The sequence below is a fragment of the Durotheca rogersii genome (assembly GCF_024521655.1).
Source record: "Durotheca rogersii strain YMJ 92031201 chromosome Unknown GGS23scaffold_16, whole genome shotgun sequence".
NCBI lineage: Eukaryota > Fungi > Ascomycota > Sordariomycetes > Xylariales > Xylariaceae > Durotheca > Durotheca rogersii.
The window spans coordinates 269,666-292,712 of record NW_026251247.1 but is presented as its reverse complement, the minus strand read 5'-3'; the positions used below and the strand labels follow the sequence as shown (position 1 = coordinate 292,712).

The window sequence follows — 23,047 nt, the reverse complement described above, 5'->3', positions numbered from 1 at the left end:
TAGTTGGAGAGAGGTCGGGCAGGTAGAGGGGGAGGAAGGGAGGGGGAAATAAAGATTTGTTAGAACCTCTTCTTTTTGACTCGTCAGGAAGGTTAGGACGGCGACGGTAGGTAGATGGTCCGGGAAGGAGGGGGAGGACAGCGGCCGGGATGGGCTAATGGGAGGATGGCGGGGTAGATTTGGTTGGCGACGGAGCTCTGCCAGCTACCTTAGGTGCCTATAAGGCGTGCAGGTAGGTACCTAACTGGAGGGGTTGCTCGGCTCGTTATCGCGATTGGGCGTTCTCTCTGCTCTCTCTATGATGTGTCTGACCTGGTAACAAAACAGGGCCGAGTTAGCTGCTCTGCACCGCAACGGCACCGTTGACGTAATGGAGAACGGGCCGATCTAATAATAATAGCCCCTCGCCCGATCGCCTCTCGCCTCTCGCCTCTCTTCTCGCCTGCCCTGCCTTCGACGCCGGCCGCATTCCAACCCATTCTAAGCATTCCCCATCCAGCATCTTCGCAGATCATCCCACTTCCCGCAACGTGACGAGCAGCGCTGCTACCCTGCCATTTCCTGACGAGCTCCGGCCTCGCCTTGGGCGAGAGCCAGCTGCGGTGGCAGCACCTAACACAGGACGCTCGTGGAACAGCGGACATAGGCACCGGTCGATGTCGATGGACAGCTTTGCTAGCTTTGCTAGCATCTCCTTCGCCTGTGCGTACTCGGGAGACACTCCCTCGCTCGTGAGTGGCTTCCCCTCCTCGCTGCTGGCAGGAGGTGGATAAGCAATCACATGAAAGAGCCGGAGCGGGGGACGAGACCCGAAAGAGAAGAGAAGGGAAGAGAAAAAAAACTACCTCGACGAGAAGGAGAAGATCATCAACATACCTATCGATGCCTGACAACCAATTGCAAGTAGTCCACCCAACATCAGGATGTTCTGTGAGGAGAGGACAGGAGCACTAGTTAGAGGAAATCGGCCCAAGAGCACCGTCTTGTCTTCTTATTTATTCTTTTTTTTTTCTCCCCCTCCTCTCCCAACTCTCGACCCTCGCGGGAGGCTGGGCAGCCCTTGCGGTCGCTTCCAAGGAAATTGTCGGTAACGGCCCCTTGATGGCGATGCCAGCGAAGATACATTCGAGTTGCGGTGTACATGCTCCCTTGTACCCGACAGCGAAGCTCCCCCTCGGCTCCATTTGTAGATGGATCATATTTCGAACCGTCCCCTCGACCCAAGCCGGGCTAGTACCCTTTGGGCGCCCTGTTGGCGCGGCCTAGACCCTGCTCTACCAAGCAGCAAAAAGGTCCGCGGCCTAAGACGCGTGTAGTTTGGGCCGGTGCCACAACCCAAACGGTGATACCTGCTACCTTCACAGCTCTCTACGTATATGTAGGTAGGCACCTGAGTGCGGCAAAGAGGTTGACCACATCCTCCCTCCACCCGTTTGAGCGGCCCCTTGAGGGGGGTGGGACAGGAGCCGGCCTGAGCTCTCCCATCCGTGGTCGAGTCTGGACTTGTTCGCAGAACAACGAGGGTGGGTGACATTTCCCAGCACATGCAGCACGCGCATTGGTCGACACTCAACATCGCCACCACCGACGCCCTTCTCGTCCTCTCCTCGATAACGCCATATTAATCCAGCCCTAAGGCAAGTGGCAAGCGGCTTCGTCGGGTATGTCTGTAATGGGCGCGCAGGCGTGCAGGCGTGCGTTTGTCGGTAACGATCCGCGTATCGGGAGCGGTGGTGAGTGTAGTGAGAACCCAGGCTGGACCGGCTATAGTCGACTCAAGGTTGGGTTTCTCACGACAACTAGCGCCGCTCCTTCTCCACCGCTGAGCAAATAGCTCACCCGCCATGCTACGTACTGCAGCACTCCCTATCCGTCTGGCGGGAAGGACGTGAGAACGGTGTTCTGGAGCCATCCACTCCCAAATTGGTTGGGTCGTGGATAAGCTGTCGGGAACCAGTCAGGCCCCGATTGATCGTGTCGCACACCCACCGGTCAGGATCGGACCTCTACGTCTCTACGTTCTCTCTCTTTCGTTGTCTCTGCCATCGGGGACACAAACAGGCAGTCTCCTACACATTCAATCTCCTCCTCGACGAGTTATCGAAGCAAGCAGCTCAGCTCAGCCACGCTGGGCCGGTAGCAAATAGACAGCCGGAAGGTTAATACCGCGTGGGGGAGCAGGCGAAAAGGGGGCTAACCGATGGTATCACCACTTACAATCTATCAAATATCATCTGGCTGCTAGGTATAAACAGATACGGACACATAATACACACCATAGCATACCTACTACGCACATACCCCAACACACTTCCCGACCTTCACCACCGTTCGCTCCCTACTATGATGGGAGCCGCACTGGGCTAACCTGAAGGGTGGCTTGTCCGGAAAGCTTGAGTCTGTCGTGTGGGAAGAGGGTGCCAACGCCTGGGAACGACACGAACACAAACGGTTACATGGCCTCTGCCCTGTGTCGTTATCATGTTTTTTTTGGGGGGGGGGGGTGGGGGAGGGGGGGGTCGCACTGCTACCCTAGACCCATCCTCACCGTCTCTCTCCTATTCTCTATTCTACCTACCTACCCATCTTAGTAGATACCTTTGATGGCGACATTAGGCCGAGGGAATTGCGCATGGTGAGGCGCAAGCGTCCAACGAGCAGGACGTGACGAGCACATGCTTGGACTCATGAAGTCCGATACGGCCCTTTCAGCCCCCGGGTGCATCGCCCTCGATCTTCGTGATTAATTTCTTTTTTTTTCCAACACGTCGCATACGATAGTTCCACAGCGGCGTGCAGGCAAGTATCTAGCTGCAAGTGATACTGGTGGTACACTGAGAGGGTTTTATTCTACCTGTCTACGTGGCAGATCGGGTAACAGAGCGGGTAACAGACTAGGTAGCCATGCCAAGTAACCTAGCTGTGTGCACTTATGGCCGACTGTCCACAGCGGTCCTCTGCCAGCCAATGGACCCCTGACTCGTTCCAAGTAGCCAGGTAGCTCTCTGCTCATTTTTGACACACACAACAACGCCTTCACCGCGGACCTCTCAGCTGTGCTGTGGGCAGCGCAGCGCATGGGGGGGGAGGCTCAGCCCATTCCCAGTTTCGGCTCTCGTATGCCTCTCGTGGAACAGGGTGATTGGTCCAGCGGCGCTCACGAGAATTCAGCGTGTTTTATTGACGGCACACTTGGAGCTAATATTGGCAGTATTTCCTCGCCGAGGCAGGCTGAACTTGAGATCACCGCCCGTCCTATCCTACGCGGACATGCACCTGGCGCATGCACGCCTACCTGGAGACGCCTAGGCACCTACCGGGGCACCACATGGCCGAAAACGCGGAAACGAGCACATCGCCCGGCGAGCACGAAAAGATGGACAGCCTCGACGAGCCGCCACCGCCGCCGCCGCAGGAACCCGCTCTCCCCTACTGGCAGGTCAACGTGCCGGAGGCGGAGCGCGAGGCGACGTGCCCGGCGTTCCTGCGGGAGCTGAGCGCGAAGGACCGGGGGATCATCGGGACTCCGGACGCGGCGTACCGGCGGGCGACGTGGGGGGAGGTGCGGGCGATGGCGGCGGAGAACCGGCTGGACGCGTTCCGGCGCGTGCCGTCGGACCTGCGGCGGTACCTGGCGTACGGTGCGGCGCTGCGGCGCGAGCACGGCAGCGTGCTGGCCTTCGTGCTGGCGCACCGCCTGCGCTGGCCCGCCGCCGACGTCGCCCGCCCCCCGCGCCGCCCCCTGTTCCCCCCCGTCTCCCCCGCCGCCGCCGACGACCCCGACGTCCGCGTCCTCCGCAACGACTGGCCCTACGGCGTCGACCCCCGCATTGTCCACCTCGTCGTCTGGACCAAGTTCGCCCTCCCCGAGGACCCCGCCACCGGCGACCTCACCGACGACGCCCGCGCCGAGGTCGACGCCTACGTGCAGCGAACCTTTACGTCCAGGGTGCCGCCGGATCGTGTAAGTGGGTTTCCGCTTGTGTGTTCGTCTGCGATTTTCCCTTTTTTCTTAAAAAAGAAAAAGCAAAAGAGGAAAAGAAGAAAAGCATTCTCCTTGCCGTCGCGACGCCACGCTAAGACGCCGCGGGGCGGGGAGAGCAGGTCATCTGGTTCAAGAACTGGCGCTCTCTGAAGTCGGTCCACGCCATCGAGCACTTCCACGTCATGCTCTACGACCCGGACCCGCGGTTCGTCGACGAGATCACGCACGGCGACGTGCCGCTCTGCGAGAGGGCCCTGGAGTAGCCCTCTCGCATCCATCTTTGCCCTCCCCATTCTTCGTATCCCCGCTCCCGCTCCCGCTCCCGGGTTGCTACGCACGCTACTGCCCGCGCGGTAGACCGATGGACGGTGGCAGATAGGGTCGGCGCGCACGATGCGAGCGAGCAATCGCTTCCTGGGTTGGATAGTGTGCTGGGCGGAGGACGGTTCAGAGCGCGGATGCAGGCGGCATCCTGTCAGGTGATGATAGCGAAATAATAGAAGTATGCCTGGACAATGTCTGCCCCCTCTCTACCCTCTGCCGCCCATCGAGCCCCCGCGGGCGCGGCACGGCCCCTCTACGTCCCGGCGGGCCGCCCCTTAGCAAACGAGGGATCCCGTCGGGACGGCAGCCTGGCTGGATACCCAACGAAGAAGTCGTCGTGGTTGGGGAGCGTCGGTTGCCCGCGTGGAAGCTCACAGCGGCCCGTACCCCCGCTATCTCGCACCCGTATAGTCTGCCCTGCGCCGCTCTCCCGCTCTCGAAAGGGGCCGTCGAGAGGCTACTAGCCGCCGGGGCTAGGCAGACGGGATATTATCTCCCACCGTTTGGCGTGTATCTAGATCACTATCCCCCCCTGGCCCCTCCCCCGCCCTCCCTTTCCCTCCTCTTTACAACTGCCCCTAGAAACCATGCCCTCTATCTTGCCTAACCTACGCGGACTTAGGAGAGGACGCGAGCAGCCAGATTGGCCTTACCCTTCGGCGAGCCTCGGGCCAATGCGTAGGTACGCTTCTTAAAGCTGGAACCGAAAGCGAGCGAGCCTGGGCAGCGTCTAGTTCGCCGAGGGCCGTATTCAGGAAGCTATCGGGGAAACTACCACTGAGCGGATGGAAGGTCTACCTAGGCCTTGCTCGTATACTAGAGGCGCTGACCCGGGGGAGGACTAGGGGGCCGGGGCGGCTAGTTATGTTCTCTGCTACGGGGCGTTGCACGTTGGTTTCTCGTTCTAAGCAGGACCGCAGAGTTTCGAATGCACCCATCCCGGGGTGGTGGGCACCGCTTCGTAAAAAGTACATAGATAGCTTCCTACCATAGAATCACTTTGGCCCGCTTAGATGCAGGTTCATCACTGGGGGAAACTACCTTGGCTCTGATTGATGTAATCAACTAGTTCGCCCTATATGGTTCTGTGACGAGACTCGAACTCCCTACTATGCTCACCTACCTGTAATAACCGCGAGTCACTAAAATAGCGGCCTTCGTATTCTCCTGGGTTGAAGGGCTACCGGCCGGTGGCCTCTGCGTCCCGGCGGCTAATTATGCCCCAAGGCGGGGAGCCGGTGGTCACGGCAAATGGCACCGTCGCCGACGTTGCTGAAGGGGTTCCTTAAGCCGACCTAGGCGTCCCAAGGTTAAGATGTGAGGATAGAAGATGAAAAGCGCGTGTAGGTCGGCAGAGAGAGTACTTACATTCACGTGTGTATCGATGGGCCGGCCGTACCGCCATTCGTACCTATTTAGCCATCGCACCCGTGAGAAACGAGTAGTACCTACAGCACTGGACCCTGTCCCTATCGCGATGCCCATGTGCCTACGCAACACACGCATGTTCCGTCTATATGCCTCTACCGTGGCATCACGGTCCCATCGTCACCTCCACGACGGGGCACTCCGCGAAGGGCACCGCGACCGGCTTCTCCAGAGCGACCCTGACCTGCCAGCCGCGCTGCCTCGCGGAGAGCGGCTCGACGGAGTTGGAAGCAGCAGCAGCAGTAGTGGCAGTAGTAGAGGGGGAGGCGACCCGGAAGTCGGAGAGGATGCGCTCCGCCACGCGGGACGCGAGAGCCTCGAGGGTCCTGAAAGAGGAGGACTCCATCGTCTAGACGGGGGGTTAGTGAGTCGACGGTTAGTTGCCTATTGCTACGCTACGGTCTAGGGGAAAATAATGTTCGAGAGAGACCGGCCAAATGGGAAGGGGAGCATATTCACCTCAACAACGAGTCTCTCGAGTTCACTATGCACATCGTCCACGGCGTCGAAGCGGTCGATCTCGACGTCGGCGACGAGGAGCTGCTTGGCGCCGCGCTCGTTGGGGTTGACGCCGACGAGGGTCGGCACGCGGAGGCCGGCGATGCGGAGGGTGCGGGCGTAGGCGCCGAGGGGGTTCCCATGGACGCCTCTCGCGGCGTCTGCTCCTCCCTCGGCCCCCCGGCCGTCTCCGTGCCGGTAGCTCGCGGCAGCGGTCAGGCTGACGCCGGCGCCGAGCAGCGAGGCCTTAGGCAGGGTAACGGTGAGCGACAGCGCGCGCAGACGCGCCGCGTCGAGGAACGGCAACTGGTCGGGGGGCAGGGCGACGCGGCTCCCGTCGACGGCGCGGCCCGTCACGCGGGCCCACAGGAGCTCGAGCACGTCGGCTGTCCGCGGCGCCGCGGCGGCAGCGCCGTCGCCGGGGGGGTCGTCCGCGCCGCGCCGCCAGAGCTCGAGAGCGCCGAGCAGCGTCTTGCTCAGGGTCCCGTAGTGGGCGGTGCCGGCGTCGAGCTCGTCCGTATCGGCGGAGGCAGAGGCAGAGGAGGGAGAGGAGAAGGACTGGGCAAACGACACCTCGGCGGACAGCAGCACGGGCTGAAGCCTGCCCGCGCGGCCCCAGGCGTCGCGGCCGACGGCGAAGGCGCCCTGCAGGTTGCGCACGCGAACGGTGGCCTGGGGCTCGCCGGCCTCGGCGCGCACGCGCCACGAGGTGACGAGCGGGGCTGGAGGGTCGGCGTCGCCGTCGCCGGCCGTGGGTGGTATGAGGACGGGGGCCATGTCTGCTGCGTCTGCCTGCTGGGACTGACGGTGAGGATTATACGTATGTGGTATCCTAAGAGAGACGGAGGTAGAACTAGGAGGTAACAGGGGGGATGTTAGTTACGATGGCGGTGATGTTCAGCGACGTTGAAACGAAACTACGTAAGCGGAACAGGCGGAACAGGCCGCCAATAAATAAACGCGCGGGTCACAGAGCAAGCCATCTCGATAATCGCCCTCGGAGTTCTAATGAGGTTAGGGGGGAGCTAGGTATAGGGGGTTTTTGGGGGTGGGTTATAAGGTGCTACAGGGGGTTTGGGGGGGTATTGATGGCTGTAAGCTGACCTATTTTAGGGAGAAGTTCGGGGGGAGCGTCGCACATAACACGCTAGTTCTACCACAGACCTGTTTCTAGGGCTGCACTGCGTCATATTCTTCGACATGGCCGATCCCCAGGAGCCTAAGCATATCAAGGTCTTTACCCGCTGGCGATCACTCGCACAGTCGGAGGCTGCATCAGGCGAGATCAGCCGCCAGAGCAGACTCGGAACGGGCTTGTCGCGTCTGCCGTTATCTATACGCCACAAAGAATGCGCCAAAGATCGGCCTTGGGCAAGGGCTCCGGCGTTTGATGCCATCATGGAGCCGGAATACAACAGACGAGGGGAGAAAGGGAACAGGCAGGTATAGAGGAATCCTAACAGATAGGTATGATTGCGAGAGCTGCTAATCCCAACCGAACAACGTCGTGTCTGCATGGCGCTCTCGAGGGGATGCAATGGCCCTCGACCTCCAACGAATCAAGTGCACAACGCGGGTAAATTTCCGCTCGAAATGCCCACGGAATCACGCACATAGCGCCTGCAACTACGCTCCACCTACCTACATCCACCACGACACTGAAGATCCCAACTACACCAACCATCCATCACCCGCCAATACCGTGTCGTGAAGCTATTCACCCCTACCCAACCCCTCCGCCAACTTCACCCTTCCTTTTCCTCCGCCCGAGCACACGCCTAGCAAGCCCGCGCGATGTCCGCTCCCGGCTTTCCCGTAGCCCTACCGGCGGGCCTCGCCCTCCGGGGCGACCCCCTCTCCCCTTCCTCCTCCGGTGCGGCATCCCGGGGACGCTGCGTAGTCGCCGCCCGCGCTTTTCCCGCGGGCCGCACCGTCGCCCGCTTCGACGACAGCCCCGCCGTCGTCGCCACGCCGGACACGCCGCGCCTGGCGCAGACCTGCAGCTACTGCCTGGCCGTCGGGGGGGACGCGGCCGGAGCCGCGGCCGGCCCGCGCCTCCGCGCCTGCACGGCCTGCCGCGCGGCGCGCTACTGCTCGGTCGCCTGCCAGCGCGCGGACTGGCGCGGGGCGCACGGCCGCGGCGAGTGCTCGGCGCTGCGGCGCGCCGCCGGGTCGGGCGCCGCCGAGGGGCCGCCGCGCGTCCTGCCGACGCCCGTGCGCGCCCTCGTCCAGGTCCTGGTGCGGCCCGCCGCGCTGGCCGCCGTAGCCGGTGCCATGGAGGGCCACGCGGCGCGGGTGCGCGCCGCCGCCCCGGACCGCTGGGCCGCGATGGAGCTCCAGGCCCGCGCGGCGCTGCACTACTTGGGCCGCGAGGCGGGCCCGCGCGAGGTTGCGGAGGCCGTGGACGTGTTGTGCAAGGTGAGCTTGGCTGTGGCGAGGCGAGGAGGCGTGAAGGAGAGGAGAGGTTCGAGCTCCGTGACGACGGTTGTCTGTCTACATAGATAATCTGCCCGCGCCCCCTTTTCCGTGTTCAACATCCCCTTCCCCTGCTCCCTACTCCCGATCAAGATTCTAACGCAGTGCCTTGCCAGCTCGAAGTCAACTCGTTCAACAGGTTTGACGCCGACTTCGGCCAGAGCGGCATCTACGTCAACCCCGCGCTAGCCATGGTCAACCACTCGTGCGTGCCGAACGCCTTCGTGCAGTTCACCGGGCGCGCCGCCCTGCTGCGCGCGTACCGGGACATCGCCGAGGGCGAAGAGATCGAGATCTCCTACATCGGTGAGTCCCCCTCCCCTGAGAGGTCTCTACGCGCGTGCGGTTCCTGCGATCCATGCTACTAACCGCCCCCCTCCTCGTCCTCGCGCGTAGAGTGCGCTTGGCCGCGTCCGCAGCGCCAGCAGGCCCTGAGGTCGCGATACTTCTTCGACTGCGCCTGTCGGCGATGCGCCGACGATCTGGACGTGTACCAGGTCTGCCGGGCGCACCCGGGCCTCGAGCTCAACGCGTTCAGCCTCGTCCCGGACCCTGACGCGCTGCGGCATCCGCCGATCCAGCCGCCGAGCGATCTCCTGCGTCGCACCATCGACGACATATACCCGGCCTGCTCGGCGCCGTTGCAAGAGCGCGACCCGGCGGAGAGGCCGGGGCAGCTCCGGCGGCGCTGGAAGATGTGCGCGCCGCTCCGGGAGGCGGGGTTGTTCGCCGTGGAGCCGTTGACGCAGGTCTTAGTCGACGCCGGCGCCTATTTCGCCGAGCAGAGCAATTACGCCTACAGCCTGGCCATCGCCTGCTTCCTCGCCCTGAGAAGCGATCCGTACCGGGAGCCCATGCCCTTCTCCGGGCCGAGGGCGAAGGGGATGCTGATGATCGCGAAGCTCTTAGCCCTCACGGCGTCGGAAACCTCTCCCGCGTCGGGGGGAGCCGGCGCTGCTTCGCTCCCCGCGAGAATTTCCCAGGCCTTGAGCAAGATGGACCAAGCCACCATGTGCCAGACCGTCCTAGCCATGGTTGTTCACTACTTCCCGGATACCTACTCGAAAGAGTGGCTAGTATATCGCCAGGCGAGGGACTTGCTAGATGACCTCGAGAGCTTGCCGGGCCGCGAGACCGAGAACGCGTTGGTGCGTGCCTTCGCCGCGAAGCCCAGCGGCCCGGAAGAGGCGCGGTTCTTCGAGACTGCAGTCCTACGACCGATTCAAGTACTGGCCCAGTTCGCCTTGGAAGGCATGGATGTTGATTTTGACTCGTAACTATGTGTAGCGTAAGAGTCTACATTTAACACACAAGACAGGGGTTCGGTCATCCAACGTCCCCCCGCGCTAGTTCTCGGCGAGTCTCTCCTAAGATATCTCTTACGATGGCGCCCGACTTCGTGAGACGTGGGCGGCTTGGTCTTCGGGGGCTGGTCAGGGGCCGCGACCTCCAAGAGTCTCAATCCTGCACGGCAGGAGAGCTCGAGGAGAGTCCCGACATCGGCCTTCTGGCTGAGGAGGTTTCTAGAGAATAGGTCTAAATCGCGTTGGGGGGCTATGTAGTCTCTTCCCATTTGCACCCCAATCAGACGATGATGGTGAGAATTTCCGCGCCGGACACCCACATCTATGGCGTTCTTAGTGCTTCTTGGTCTCGTTTTCTTGATCGTCTGCTCCCACCCTTTAAGAAGCCTAGGCTCCGCCTGCAGGCTTTCAACTCGGCTTGCCCGCCAGCCGACGCTGGTGATAACGGTAATGGGATTTCTACTTTTAGTGCCGGAACGAAAGGCTCGCTGGGCGACCTCTGCGCACGCCCTCGAAACACCCGGTCCCTCAGTTGTTCAAACTTGGCCCTCAACGAGGCGATCTCCTTTGCGGCAGGCTTCGCTGCCGCGTTCTCTTCTCTCATGGCCCCGTTTGCCCCGGCCGGCTTTTCCCGTATGCGCCCGAGCCGCGGCTTCGCGAAGTGCAGCTCCGAAAGGCGTATGCGATGCTCGCGGCCCCGTTCTTTAGCCTTGTAATCGCAGCTTTGATTCAGAGATAAACGCATATCGGAGACTGTCTGCTTCAGCAAAGAAATTTCTCGCTCGACGTGGGCATGGATCGACTGGCTCTGCGACGCGCCTGCTGCCTCCCTAAATCCGCTCTCGAGCAAGGCACTGTCCAAATCAGCTCGTTGACTGCCCGAGAAAGATTGGCTACCGATTCCCGGAGCGTCGTTATTATTATTTGCGCGTCTTTCCATGGTTGCTGGGGTGTCGGTAGTAACAATACCACTGCTGGAAGGTATTCTCCGTTCGAGGGTTCGTTGGATTGTGATTCCGACGGAGTTATCATCACCAGGCGAAGTGATAGCAACCGAGGAACTCGGTAGCAGTAGCTGGCCCCTAGGTCCATCAGTCCCACCGAGCCAGGAGAAACCCCCACGACATCTGCTCACCCGTGCAGGACATGGTTGACCGGCGTATCTACGCATCTGAGGCCGACCACGGCGCGGCATCCGGCGCAGGCCACACCTTGGAGATGGCTATCGGAGACGCTGCCATCAGCAAGATCTCTCCTGCGCCCGCGCCGTTGAGGGCCGTGGCCTACCAGCTATCCAGCAGCCTCTGCTCGTCGCCTCCTTGCGCCGGGCCGCTCGGCACCACGTCCCAGCCGTCGGCGCCCTCGGCGACGGGACTGATGTAGCTTCCGCCGATCGCCACCCACAGATCGAGCACCTCACCCAGGCGCCGAGCGCAGTTCCCGCAGCTGCAGATCACGCGCCCCATGGTCGCCGGCAGGTCGATTTACTGGCAACTTACGCATCGGGCTAGGACACCGTGTCTCTGAGGCTCCCGGCGCGGAATAGTCAGAGAGAGAGAGAGAGTAAACGAACGAATGAAGGAAAGGAAAACGAACGAATAAATACCGAGCACCCTATGGCATGGACTTGACCTGGGGGTGCTATCAATGACTAGATGCCTCCTATGCCCGCCGATTGCATATGGCTTGGTTGGATTATCTCGGGCTCGGACCCAGACCCCGTCCCAGATGTGAGTCTTGCCGAGACACCCCCCCATCGAGGCGGGTGTTCCTGCGTCGGTCGGCCGGGAAGGGCTCGGCAGGTGTCCGCTGATGGAGCTGCGACCCCGACGGCGGGCAGGGAAGGACTGCGACTTGGCGACCTGGTCGCTGGCGGGAGGAGTGGGCGGCGATTGGGATGGGCAAGAGAGGGAGGAGGGATGTCGCATTGGGAGGGGGAGGAAGGGGTTTCCCCTGATCACCTGTTGGAAGGGGGAAATGCGGCTATCCCTACCTTGAGAGCTGCCGTACCTAGCTAGAGTTGCCCCAGACACATTGCCAGAAAGTAGAAAAAGCCACTACATTCAGTACCTTCAGTAGAACGGTAGGATACACACATTGATATGCTGACATTGAGTAAGACGTGTATACCTTGTTATATGCTCCTAGCTTGGTAGTACCTAGTGAGCATGAAATTGGGTATCTCAAAATCCCGGGTGCGATGTGCGCGTTCGTATCTCGTGCCTCATGTGCCCCCGTCCCCCCGCCCCCGTTTTTTTCCCCGAATCCTTTTCCAAAATATAGTAATACACGTAGCTTTACCTACGGCCCGTCATGGCGAGCAGCGAATCGTGGGTATAGGCCAATCAGCGCGCGCGTAGTGCGAGGCGGCGACGGTCATTTGACGCCGATGAACCCGATGCCGTTGCGCGCGATGCCAACCGCCTTCCGGAGCGCCTGGTCCTCCCTGTCCGTCCACTTGACACTGAGGTCGTCCCACCTGCTGCCCGGCGCGTTGTACTCCTTTTTGAACTGGGCGTGGCTCGCCTGCAGCCGCGCCATCTGCCGCGGGTCCCCCGAGCCGCTGAACACGATGAAGGCTGTGCAGGGGGGTAGCGACGCGTGGATCCGCCGGATCCGCTGGGTGAGGTTCCGTACGCAGTCCTCGAGCGACAGGCCAGCTAGGTCCGGCGGCGGCGGGTCGCTGTTCTCGTTCCACCAGCCCTGCAGGGCCTCCAGCTCGCGGAACCGGGCGAAGACGAAGTCGACGCCGCCGGACGGTATTTCTTCCGCGGCGGGATCGCCCTTGACGGCGCGCAGGACGCCTTCCGTCACCTCTTCGTCCGACTTGCAACCGATGGGGAACGTAGAGGCCGCGCCGGCACCCTTCATCGGATCTCCCCAATCCACCATCGCGCTCGTCTTCCCGACACGAACACCTCCTTTGGCCCCGGCGCCGCCGTTGGCGCGGTACGAAGTTCCCGTACGAGTCAACCGCCGAAACAGGTTTTCGCCTTGCGACTCGTGGCTCCCCCAATGCTTTCCCTTTTCGCATTTCTGCTTCACGAGGTCTAGGCACGTCTTTGCGTCTTCTATAGAGTCGTGCCCGCCGGTGCCTTTCTGAATTTCGCGCTTGAGGAATCGTTGTGCGAGGAACTTGAGGCTGTTCTTCAACGGCGCGCCCCGGTTATGTGGGTAGAGAATCGAGGTGTCGACGATGAAAGGGTGGGTGAGCTGCAAAGCCTTCAGATCCGACTCCAACGAGTGTCCTATCAGGATCGTACGAGAGTGGAGGACCTCGACCAGCCTGGCCTGGATATCCCTCAGGCTCGTAGTTACCGGGGCCAGCATTTGTTCCGTGATGCCTGAAAAACGAGTTACATAGTCAATGATCGGCTTGTCTGGCTTGACGAGTTCGTCGAGGACGACGGTTCCCTCCCAGTTCACCAAGCTGATCCTCGTCAGAGAGTATTCGTCTGGACCCGTCAGGCACATTTCGCAATCGAGGGCGAGGAGCTCTCGACCGGCCGTGATGCTCCCTTGCTGAATTTCATCTTCCGGGACATCGCCGTCCTCAAAATTCTCCACGCTGGTATGGACCCAGCCTTCTAGGCCGGAGAGCGTCCTGCGCCGCTCTGCAGGCACGCAAGCCGGATGTAGCACATAACCATTCGCTTGAAAATCCTCGGGCATCGTCAGGAATTCTGTGATTCGAGTGCGCACGTCTTTCCAACCTCTCGGCTCCTTGGCCGGCTGCACCCCTCTCTGGTTCTTCTCCTCCTTGGTTCTCTCGGTCGGCGCGGTAAGCATGGTGTAGAGAGGCGACCGTATGGTGCCGTGCTTCTCGTTTCCCGGGGTCTTTACCGGCCAGAGATGGGGAAACATGTCGGCGAAGTCGCTCAAAATCGGCGGCAGCTCTTCTTTCTTGAGCAGGCGCGGATAGTAATCGTCGGGAGAGGTCAACACCCGAGGTTTCTGCTCAAGGTCGAGGGGATCGTCGTTGTAGGTTGCGAAATCAACGTCCTGCTTGAACATGGCCTCCTCTAGCCCGGGGACCATGAGGGCCACGATCTTTCGGAATTGTGGTCGATGGGAAATGGCAACCCATTGCGGAGCCACGCCTTCGGCGAAGATGTACAAGATCAAGCTGCGCATCGAGTCCAAGGTGATCTTGGATTGGAGCTTTGCGTTGTAGTTGAAGGCGATGGATGGGTAATTGGTGGATGCCGGCGCGGGAAGCTTCTTCTCCTTCTTGGCTTTTTTGGACGAGCGGCGTTCGACAGTCTGCCAGTCGTCGCTGGCGTCGTCGTGCGGGTGCGGACGCTTCAGGCTACCTTCACTAGTGGTGTCTGTTGAGGCGTCTTCGAGAGGATCATTGGGGATTTGCAGCTGAGGAGGCAGCTGAACATCGAGACTGGCGGTAGGATGGGCTTCCGGCAGAGCTCCGGGCTGAGCAGAAGACGACGTGTCGAGAGCGGCAGCTAGAAGGCCATCCTGCGAGGAAGGTATAGGATTGTCCATAATGGGGGTTATGGGTTGGGGGGTCGCCTCTCGAGGAGGAATCGAGGAATCGAAGAGGTGAACCAAGAGTCGGCGCGGAGAAAATGGGCGGAGCGAATGGGTACCTGTTGTCGGCGGAATTTGTGTTCGCAGGCCAAGCCGGACCTGGGAATGAATGCCTCGTGGGAGTTGTCTAGGCCAGCGTGCCTCACACCCAACTGCCCAACCAGTACCTGTCAGGTACCTACAGGTACCTACCTACGATGTCACATGGGATGGAAGGCTACTAATCGCCCCCGTTTCAGCCTAGGTAGCCAAGTATTGCTACCTACCTGCAGGTACCTACCTAGGCACCTAACCCTCTATTCAGGTACTCTCGGGTAGGTGCCCACACCTAACTTCACCAACTCACACAGGCCGAAATAGGTACACAGGCATCAAGAAACTCGAACAACCGGCTCGCAACGCACCCATGGCCTTTCGAGATGACTAGCCTGCTTGCCCGGCAGATACCTAGATGTGGACGATGGGCCGGCATGCCAAAAACAATTACTTGGAGACCTGCACGGCGTCGCCGCCCACAAGAATCCGGAGGAGAACGGGGGAGATGGTGAGTGTGCAGTACCCGTCGATAAATATAGGCATCCCGGGTCGCTATTAGATATCTCCATCTCCGATTCGCCTATGCCTACACAAACGGGACTGTGCAATTACTCCCATATGATCACCTCGCTATCAGCCTTCTTTTTCTTTCCCGTTCCCCTCCCCCCCTGCCTGCAGATCGGTAGGTTACTTGACGAAGGATAGGTTCGATTCCTAACAGCGCTACTTGGTAGTCTTCGCTGTTGAGCTCATCTCCTGCATGGGCTTGGGCGCAGCATCCGACCTAATACCGTCTTACGGACGTGGCTGAAAGCGCGAGATTCGCCGATGTACCTACAGCAACACCTGCTGAGTTGGAGAGGGTGAAGGGGGGTCTAATAAGAATCGCATTGCCCTGTCCGCGTTCTCATGGGTACGTCATGCAGAATGCCCGTGGTCTATGAATTTCCCGTCCTCCCTCCCCCTCTCCCTCCATTTTTAAACGCCCGACGATGCAAAGACCCAACCGGTGGCCAAGCCATTTCTAAGAAGTCGTCTCACTGTTTGCTCTTGGTCGCCTCCGACCCCCCGTCCTCGGATACGATGACAACGATGACGCAGATGTCGTCGATCTTGCCGCCGTGCCAGTTCTCCTGGGGGTAGTATTTCTGAACTTCCTTCGCGAACGGCCCGTCGACTCGCCGGCTCGTGCTGGCTAATTTGGCCGCCATGGTGATCTCGAGAGCTAGCGCGCTCTGGAGCGCCGCCCGCCAACGGCTCGGGTCTTGGGGTTGGGTATACGGCCGCAGGTCGTCACCTACCAGTATGCCGCCGTCGCCCGCCCTCCAGGCGCCGTGGCGGATCATGAACCGGCTGGCGATATGCAGTACGTCTTGGTTGAATAGATTGTCCCAGACCCCGTCGCTGGCGAAGACGAGAACGTCGCCGTGTTTCAGGGTGTGCTGTGTGACGTCCGCGTCCTTAGGGTAGTCGCACAGCTGCGCCCCGCCGAACGCGGCAGCGCGCGCGAGCATGCTGGCCGGCACGACGGAGAGCTGGTAGGGCGTGTTGAAGGCGTGCGTCTGTGGCTCCGAATAGCTGTGCACGGCATTCAGGCGCAGGTGCACAAATCCGGAATCGCCTAGATTGGCTACGTCCAGCTTACCATGCTCGCTCGCGATGGCGATGGCGGCCGTGCTACCCCCCGCGTGGATGGTTCGGTCCTTACAGACGGCGTCGTATCCCCTCTGCATCAGCGACCTAGCTGTAAGCGGCGACTCGCCCGCATCCAGCCTGTGTTCGTATGCAGCCGAGGCCATGTAATCGCAGAAACTATGCGAGAAATCAGCCGGGTCGACGCCGCTATCCTCCCAGCCCCCGACGCCGTCGGCGATTCCGAACGCGACGGCGTTGGTGTCGCCGACGCGGCTTATGAAGAAGGCATCCTGCCCACTAGCCGGGCGCTTCGACTTGGGACGCTTCTTCTCCGTCTGGATACGGTTGTACGGGTCGAAGAGGAAGACATCGCCGGTCGGGTCGAAGGTCTTGTGCTTGGCAGAGAACGAGGCGGCGACATGGTAGGTGAAGCGACGCGGCGAGTCTGCCCGGGCCTCGCGCGACCGGAGGATGGGTTGGACGGAGAAGGGCCGCGTACTATGGATTCGCAGGGACGGGTGGGCTACGAGCGGGCGCGGCGGCCTCAGCCGGCGTTTGACGCACGAGATCAATGGCTTGAATGGTAACCCATTAGATGTCTTCGCGAGCATAGTTGACGAGTTGGAGGGGGCGGCCTTCCATGTGTAGCCACAGAGCCGTGGTGATGTCTCGCGATGGGTGTGGTTACGGAAGCCCATATCTACACTAGGGAAAAAACCGTTTTTGGGATAGGTGAACCCCGGGGTAGGAAGGGGTATGGTTAGCACGTACAATATATGCAATTAATATAGGCGCGTAAGCACGTAATCGGTTACGTATAGCTACAGGATGAGCCCTGCCCTAACGAGGGTTAATGTGATGGGTAAAACTTTAGTTGAAGGGGGTGTTTGGTCGAGCAGAGCAGGGGGGGGGACCAATGGGCAGAGCCTGCTGCCCGGACAAATTCCAGGCCTCTCCTAGCTAGGTACCTACCTATATAGGCACCTAGGTAGGTACCTGTAGGCAGGGTTGTAAAAAAAAATTTTCAAGTTAAGTTCGGGCCGAACTTAACTTAAACTTAAAAAAAAAGTTGTCTGAAAAAAAAACTTAACTTAACTTAAACTTTTTTTAAGAAAAACTTAAACTTAACTTAAAAACTTAAAACTTAACTTAAAAACTTAAAATTTAACTTGAAAACTTAAAAAAAACTTAAATTTTAATGAATTTTTTTTAAAAATTTTCTATTACTATTATAACGAAATTAAGGAGTACTGAGGAGGAGCAGAGCGTACGCGATACTGGAGACCTGGATAGGTTTATTCGAAAGTATATTCTATCGAAGACTATAATACGTACGATAGTCTAAGATAAATGAAACTAGTATCGCTATATTAATCGAGAGGTAAGGAATCTAATATAGTTATCGTATTTTAGCTATACCCCTTAGTCGTAAAGATATAGTAGTTGCTAGCCCGAAGGCATAAGAGGTAAGGGGAGAAAAGGGGTAAAACGTAAAAGTTACTTATTCGGCTATAACGGTACGACGAAGTAACTTAAGCGCTTATAATTAAGATAGATATACTAATCGGAGAACGACGAATCTAATAATAAAAACGAATCTTTAATTAAGGTAAAAATAATAAAGATAATAATCTAGCTAAGTAATAAATTAAATAATAAGTATAGTATATCCCGTACTTACGGAAGCTATAGTTATTTTATATAGATATAAGGCCTATCGTAACGTATTACGTAATATATTAAGACGGTATGTCTTACCGTATTATTATAGCCTCCTTAATTTAATTATACCGTAAGGAATAATTAAATTAAAAAGGATAGTACGATATATCCCGATTAATATTTCCCTTTAAAAACTACCGCGAAACTTTATTCTATCGGCCGTTATTTAATTATTACCGTCGTACCTTTAGCTTTTCGTTTAATATTATAAGGAAGCTTCTTTATTATTTTACGGTTAACTTAGCCCGGTTTACCTTCGCCGATCTAACCCGATCGGCGTTTTCCTTCTTTATTTTAGCTACCTTCTTCTTAGTTTCGTCCTAGCCCTTTTAGTTAGGGAAATGGCAGAGGAGCGGGCGCGTTCCGAGGGTTAATTAGGTATTTCCCCTTTACCTATACGGTATAAAGGTCTCCTCCGATTAAAAAGCCTTAATTCTTTCTAGTCCGGAAGGAGGAAGGGAACGCGTTATAACCTTAACGAGGTTATCGTAGCAGAGGTTTACGTCCGTTAATACGAAGGAGTAAAGGAAATTAAGTACTAAGGCTATAAAGAAACGGCGGATTTCGGCTTATACGATAAACTAAACGAAGGATTTACGGCTAAGGAGCTCGCCGATCGGCGTACTTTAAGCGGATACTATAACGTTAATAAGGTTAATTTACTTTTAGTAATTTACGGCTTACCGAAAACGCTTAACGATACCTACCCTTCCCTTTAAAACTCGAACGCTATAAAATTATTTTATTACCTCGGCGTATTCTCTTATAATATTAAGGGGATTAAGTCCTTTATTTTCTTAGGCTTAACGGGCGACTTCGATCGATCGTTTAAAGATAAAATACGGTAAAATACCGCTTTAAAAACCGTAACTAAAGTTATTTTATTAATTTATTAACGCGACGTAGTAAGTAAATTAAGAGGTTATATTAGGCTCGAGATTACCGTCTTTCTATACTCGCTATAATTAACCGAACGCATACGCCGCCCGATCGAAAGCGTCGTTTCTAACTATATTAAAGCTAAATAATCTTCGGGACTTAAGAAGGTATAATATTACGGCGAAGTAGGCTTAGGAGAACTTTAAAGGGTCGGTAATAATTCGTTCGGGGTTTATTAAATCCGTATAGATCGTAAAAACTAAAGTAAAGATAAGGTTATCGAGAAGGTATTAACGGGTTAGGAAGTTAAACGATCCTACCGATCGATAGCCTATCGTTTAATACGGATTTATTTCGAAGGCCGCCTTTCGGCTTTTAAGGTCGTAGTTAGTTATAGTATAGAAGGCGCGGATATCTTCGTTAATAAGGTAATCGTAACGGGCGAGGCATACGAGAAAGTTAGTTAAGGCTACTTTCGTTTACTTCTATAGCTATTAGTTTATAGTTCGGGATCGATTAACGGATAGTCGGAAGGCTTAGGCTATATCGGATCTTAACTCGATCGGATCCTTTCTCGAATCGTAATTATTTAAAGTATTAAGCTAATATTCCTCTATATTATTCTAGTTATTTTTATTACCGTAAATCTCCCGTAGGAGTTTAATTAAGTCGGCTAAATCGGCGCGACGTACGTTTCTATAAACGGAAGAAAGGAAGAAGGAGAGGGGAATTCCGGCGGAGCAGGGGGAAGATATCGTAAAAATAAATAAAAAGAATTAAAGGGAAAGGGAAAAAGATAATAAGTTAAAGGTAAAAGTAAGAATTTAAATTAATAATAAGAAAGGCAGGCTAAAGATTAATAAGAATATAATAATTATAAGGGAAGGGATTTTCGAAATAAAATACTTAAAGAGGAAAAAGAAAGGAAGAAAGGAAGACGTATTAACGATATAATTAGATATATCTTTACGGCTAACGCTTTAGGAAAGCGCGTTTCCCCGTATACGTATAAAGCTATAATAAGAAACGCGTTAGCTTATAGCTTCTTATTATATACTTTTAATAAAGTAATAAATACGTACGTTCGTAGATTCGTAATTAAACGTAGGCTAAGGTAGGTATTATCGAGACTCTCTTAAGTACGGTATTTACGACCTAGGTAACGTATTCGACTCTCTCGTTCTCGTCCGACCTTCCTTCTTATTTCTCGTTATTCTACGGTTCCGATTTACTTCCTTTCTTTTATTCCTTAGGTCCTCTATCTTCGTTTTAATTCGTTTTTCGATTTTTCTTAATTCTAGATTTATAATTTCGTCGTTCCTATTTCTCTTTTTCTTATATATATATATATAATAAATCTTATTATCTAAAAATAACTCCTTAAATTAAACCGGGCGACCGTCCTTAAGTTATTCGAGTAGTTAAAAGCTACGGGAATTACCGACGAAGAGATTACTAAGGCGTTTAAAAAGGCTAAGGAGAATAAGAAAAAAGCCGTAACGCATTAACGGGTTAAATCGATACCGCCGCCGGCGAATTTAATAAATAAGTAACCCGACGAATCCTTCCGCCGCTTACCTTTTACCGAGGAGTTCCGGGACGTTAATCGGCTAATCCTTAAGCCTTAATAGGTATCGTACGTCCCGTATTCCCGCCCGTTAAACTAAAACCCGAAAGTAATTATCGGCCGGTAGCTTCGGAATATCGAAGGAATTCGGATAATAAACTAATAACGCTAGGTATATAGCTCTTAATATTAATAAGATCTATTAATCGAAGGTTATATTAACTAATAATAAGATAATTCGTAACGTCCGGTTCTATTTTCTAGGTAGGCCGGCGGCCGGCCGGTATATCGCATAGGAGATTATAAGTAAGGACTTTTAGGAGGTTACCTACCTTTAAAGCTATATTATATCCCTCGTTCGTTACGTTTAATTCTCTCGCCGCCGGACGTTATTTATAAAGATTAATAATAAGAAGCTAGTTAACGAATATTTCCGTTAACTAGCGACGGACCTTCGTTACGTCGTTAGTTTATTCGTTTAATAATATAAGGTATCTAACGAAATACCTTACTAGTATTACGAGCGCCGGTTCGCTTCTTCCGATACCGCTAAATACGCGGGTATATAGCCCTTCTTTTCCTACCGATCCCTAGCCTCCGATCGTATCTTTAGGTACTCTTACGGCGTTTACCTCTTCTTTATTAACGGGATACGTTATAAATTCCGGAACGAGCGGTTTACCTACCTACGGATAAGGATAGATCGTAATCCCTCTTTAATAAAGGATCTAAGCTAGGCCTTATGCCCGCTTATAATACGGGTAACGGAAGAAGAATTACTACCTATAATAAACTCGAAAATCGCTACGTTCCGGGGATCGAAAAGTAAGTAAGTTTTTAGTTTTCTTAGTAACTAATAAGTAAAGGATAAGGTAAGAGGGTAAAGAGGAAAAAAGAGGTACTAATCGGCGGGTATACGTTACTTCTAACTTATTTTTAAATGCGTATTCCTTTTCTTTCCTTTTTCTTTTACTTTTATTAATATGAATTACTTTCCTTACTTTCCCTTTAAATATTAAAATATACCTATATTAAAATATAATAATTACGTAATACTAGGATATTAATATCCCGAATTCCTAACGATAAACGTAAAGAATAACTTATCTAAATATAAAAACGCGTTAATCGGCGTTAATAATCTATGGAAATATACTTTCTTTTAAGGTAAGAAATAGGAAAGGGCGAATCTATTAATATTATAATTTAAGCTATTAATTTCGTATATAGGTTATCGGTTTAATAATTATATAGGGATAACTTCTTTCCTTCCCTACTTAAGAAAGTAATTATATATTAAGCTCTTAGGCTTTATTACTTTTCGATCGGTATAAGTAGGTTATTTTAAGATACTATAGCCTTATCGTATTATAGTAAAAGGGTTATTTATTAAGTCGGGTCGATCTTCTTAATCCGGGTTTATCGTTAGGTATAACTTCGTATCCTTTAAGCTTTTTATTTAATATTTTTACTATAATTCGTGCCTTATCGTTCGGGGCTAATCATTCTTCTTCTTCGTCGTCGATTACCGAGGATATAAGCTCTAGGCCTCCTTTAACTTAAGGATCGTTAGTAATCGTCGATTCCTAGTCCTTATATTTAATCGGTAGTAAGCGTATAATTTATTCGTCCTCCTTTAGGTTTTTTAGCTCTTAAAACCCGTTAGTATCTTAAATAAATTTCCGTAGTCTATAGCCTAAAACCAGGTATAATAACGTAACTTTATCCGGTTCTTTAAGCTTATAACGACTATAGCCTAAATCTTCGGCGATTAAGTACGGTTTCTTCTAATAATACTTTAGTTTTACGGCTATCGATTTATTTATATATCGTAACGTATCGTATAATAATACGAGGTCGTCGGTTTTTAGAGGCTTTTTTCGTATCCGGTAAGCGTTCTTTTCGTCCTAATACCGGGTAGCTTCCTTATATTTAATCGCTAGAACCTTAGCTACGGTTAATATATCTTCCTAGCGTCTTTCGATTAATCGTACGCGTATAACTAAAAGCGATTCTCGGTCCGGGATATTCTTTTAATTTATAATACGCTAGGTTAAAATAACGGTTTTTATCGGGATAATAACCTTACGCCTATATATTAATTCGTATAGCGATATTCCGTATAAACGCGTCGAGGTTTTATCTACCTATATAATTACCTCTAATAGGTTCGTTTATTTTCGATCGTTATCGTTTATATCTTTTATAAAGCCTCCGCGAATTACTTTATACCTAACCTCGATTATATCTTAGGATTACGGGAAATAAGTAGTACTAACTTTAACTCTAGTACCGATTAACTTTATTACTTTACGAATCTCCTTTTTATTTTCGGAATTATTATTATACTTAATTACTAGGGATACGCCGTACTATAGGAATATCTATTCCTAAAGGAACTTAGCGATCGTCTTAGAATCTATTTTTCTAATGGCTCGGGCTTCGAGAAAACCGGATAATTCGTTTCGTACTTCGATTATTACGATAAATCCATTATTTATTAGTATATATTATACGTTTATTACCTAGTAAGTAAAAACGTTAACTAGTTCGTTATATAAAGCGAGGTCGACTTTTTAGGTATTATTTCCTTTTTAATATTTAAGATACGATTTAACCTTTCGAACGACGTATTCGAATATACCGCGC

The 23,047-nt window shown here is 54.0% G+C and overlaps 6 protein-coding genes across 6 annotated transcripts; 2 read left to right on the top strand and 4 right to left on the bottom strand.

Annotated features, from left to right (window-relative positions):
• The first annotated feature begins 3,181 nt into the window (after window positions 1–3,181).
• GGS23DRAFT_130025 (uncharacterized protein) lies at window positions 3,182–4,454 on the top strand. Its single transcript, XM_051511156.1, has 2 exons — window positions 3,182–3,964; window positions 4,105–4,454. The coding sequence occupies exons 1-2, from the start codon at window positions 3,284–3,286 to the stop codon at window positions 4,246–4,248; spliced, it is 825 nt and encodes a 274-aa protein (XP_051370467.1). The 5' UTR covers window positions 3,182–3,283; the 3' UTR covers window positions 4,249–4,454.
• Window positions 4,455–5,421: 967 nt separating this feature from the next.
• GGS23DRAFT_130078 (Dihydroneopterin aldolase-domain-containing protein) lies at window positions 5,422–7,172 on the bottom strand. Its single transcript, XM_051511157.1, has 3 exons — window positions 6,197–7,172; window positions 5,678–6,086; window positions 5,422–5,604 (listed from the first exon to the last, which is right to left on the bottom strand). Exons 1-2 carry the CDS (start codon window positions 7,010–7,012, stop codon window positions 5,844–5,846), a joined length of 1,059 nt encoding a protein of 352 aa, XP_051370466.1. The 5' UTR covers window positions 7,013–7,172; the 3' UTR covers window positions 5,422–5,604; window positions 5,678–5,843.
• Window positions 7,173–7,538: 366 nt separating this feature from the next.
• On the top strand, window positions 7,539–10,162 carry GGS23DRAFT_611342 (uncharacterized protein). Its single transcript, XM_051520401.1, has 3 exons — window positions 7,539–8,653; window positions 8,827–9,016; window positions 9,107–10,162. Exons 1-3 carry the CDS (start codon window positions 8,030–8,032, stop codon window positions 9,985–9,987), a joined length of 1,695 nt encoding a protein of 564 aa, XP_051370465.1. The 5' UTR covers window positions 7,539–8,029; the 3' UTR covers window positions 9,988–10,162.
• A 132-nt stretch (window positions 10,163–10,294) lies between these two features.
• Window positions 10,295–12,078, bottom strand: GGS23DRAFT_611338 (uncharacterized protein; the record flags this gene model as incomplete). Its single annotated transcript, XM_051520400.1, has 4 exons — window positions 11,302–12,078; window positions 11,150–11,236; window positions 10,478–11,096; window positions 10,295–10,336 (listed from the first exon to the last, which is right to left on the bottom strand). Exons 1-4 carry the CDS (start codon window positions 11,478–11,480, stop codon window positions 10,295–10,297), a joined length of 927 nt encoding a protein of 308 aa, XP_051370464.1. The 5' UTR covers window positions 11,481–12,078.
• Window positions 12,079–12,265: 187 nt separating this feature from the next.
• Window positions 12,266–14,638, bottom strand: GGS23DRAFT_574792 (uncharacterized protein). The gene has a single exon (XM_051516761.1). It carries the CDS (start codon window positions 14,512–14,514, stop codon window positions 12,391–12,393), a length of 2,124 nt encoding a protein of 707 aa, XP_051370463.1. The 5' UTR covers window positions 14,515–14,638; the 3' UTR covers window positions 12,266–12,390.
• Window positions 14,639–15,354: 716 nt separating this feature from the next.
• GGS23DRAFT_574789 (protein serine/threonine phosphatase 2C) lies at window positions 15,355–17,024 on the bottom strand. The gene has a single exon (XM_051516760.1). It carries the CDS (start codon window positions 16,926–16,928, stop codon window positions 15,633–15,635), a length of 1,296 nt encoding a protein of 431 aa, XP_051370462.1. The 5' UTR covers window positions 16,929–17,024; the 3' UTR covers window positions 15,355–15,632.
• Between the last annotated feature and the right edge of the window lie 6,023 nt (window positions 17,025–23,047).

Excerpts from the sequence above, each read along its gene's own strand:
- GGS23DRAFT_574789 (XM_051516760.1), bottom strand. The coding sequence starts at position 16,928 with ATGGGCTTCCGTAACCACACCCATCGCGAGACATCACCACGGCTCTGT.
- GGS23DRAFT_611342 (XM_051520401.1), top strand. The coding sequence starts at position 8,030 with ATGTCCGCTCCCGGCTTTCCCGTAGCCCTACCGGCGGGCCTCGCCCTC. Across the intron at positions 8,654-8,826 it reads CCGTGGACGTGTTGTGCAAG|CTCGAAGTCAACTCGTTCAA; the intron begins GTGAGCTTGGCT and ends GTGCCTTGCCAG. Across the intron at positions 9,017-9,106 it reads GATCGAGATCTCCTACATCG|AGTGCGCTTGGCCGCGTCCG; the intron begins GTGAGTCCCCCT and ends CCTCGCGCGTAG.
- GGS23DRAFT_574792 (XM_051516761.1), bottom strand. The coding sequence starts at position 14,514 with ATGGACAATCCTATACCTTCCTCGCAGGATGGCCTTCTAGCTGCCGCT.
- GGS23DRAFT_130078 (XM_051511157.1), bottom strand. The coding sequence starts at position 7,012 with ATGGCCCCCGTCCTCATACCACCCACGGCCGGCGACGGCGACGCCGAC. Across the intron at positions 6,087-6,196 it reads TCGAGAGACTCGTTGTTGAG|ACGATGGAGTCCTCCTCTTT; the intron begins GTGAATATGCTC and ends CCCCCCGTCTAG.
- GGS23DRAFT_130025 (XM_051511156.1), top strand. The coding sequence starts at position 3,284 with ATGCACGCCTACCTGGAGACGCCTAGGCACCTACCGGGGCACCACATG. Across the intron at positions 3,965-4,104 it reads CCAGGGTGCCGCCGGATCGT|GTCATCTGGTTCAAGAACTG; the intron begins GTAAGTGGGTTT and ends CGGGGAGAGCAG.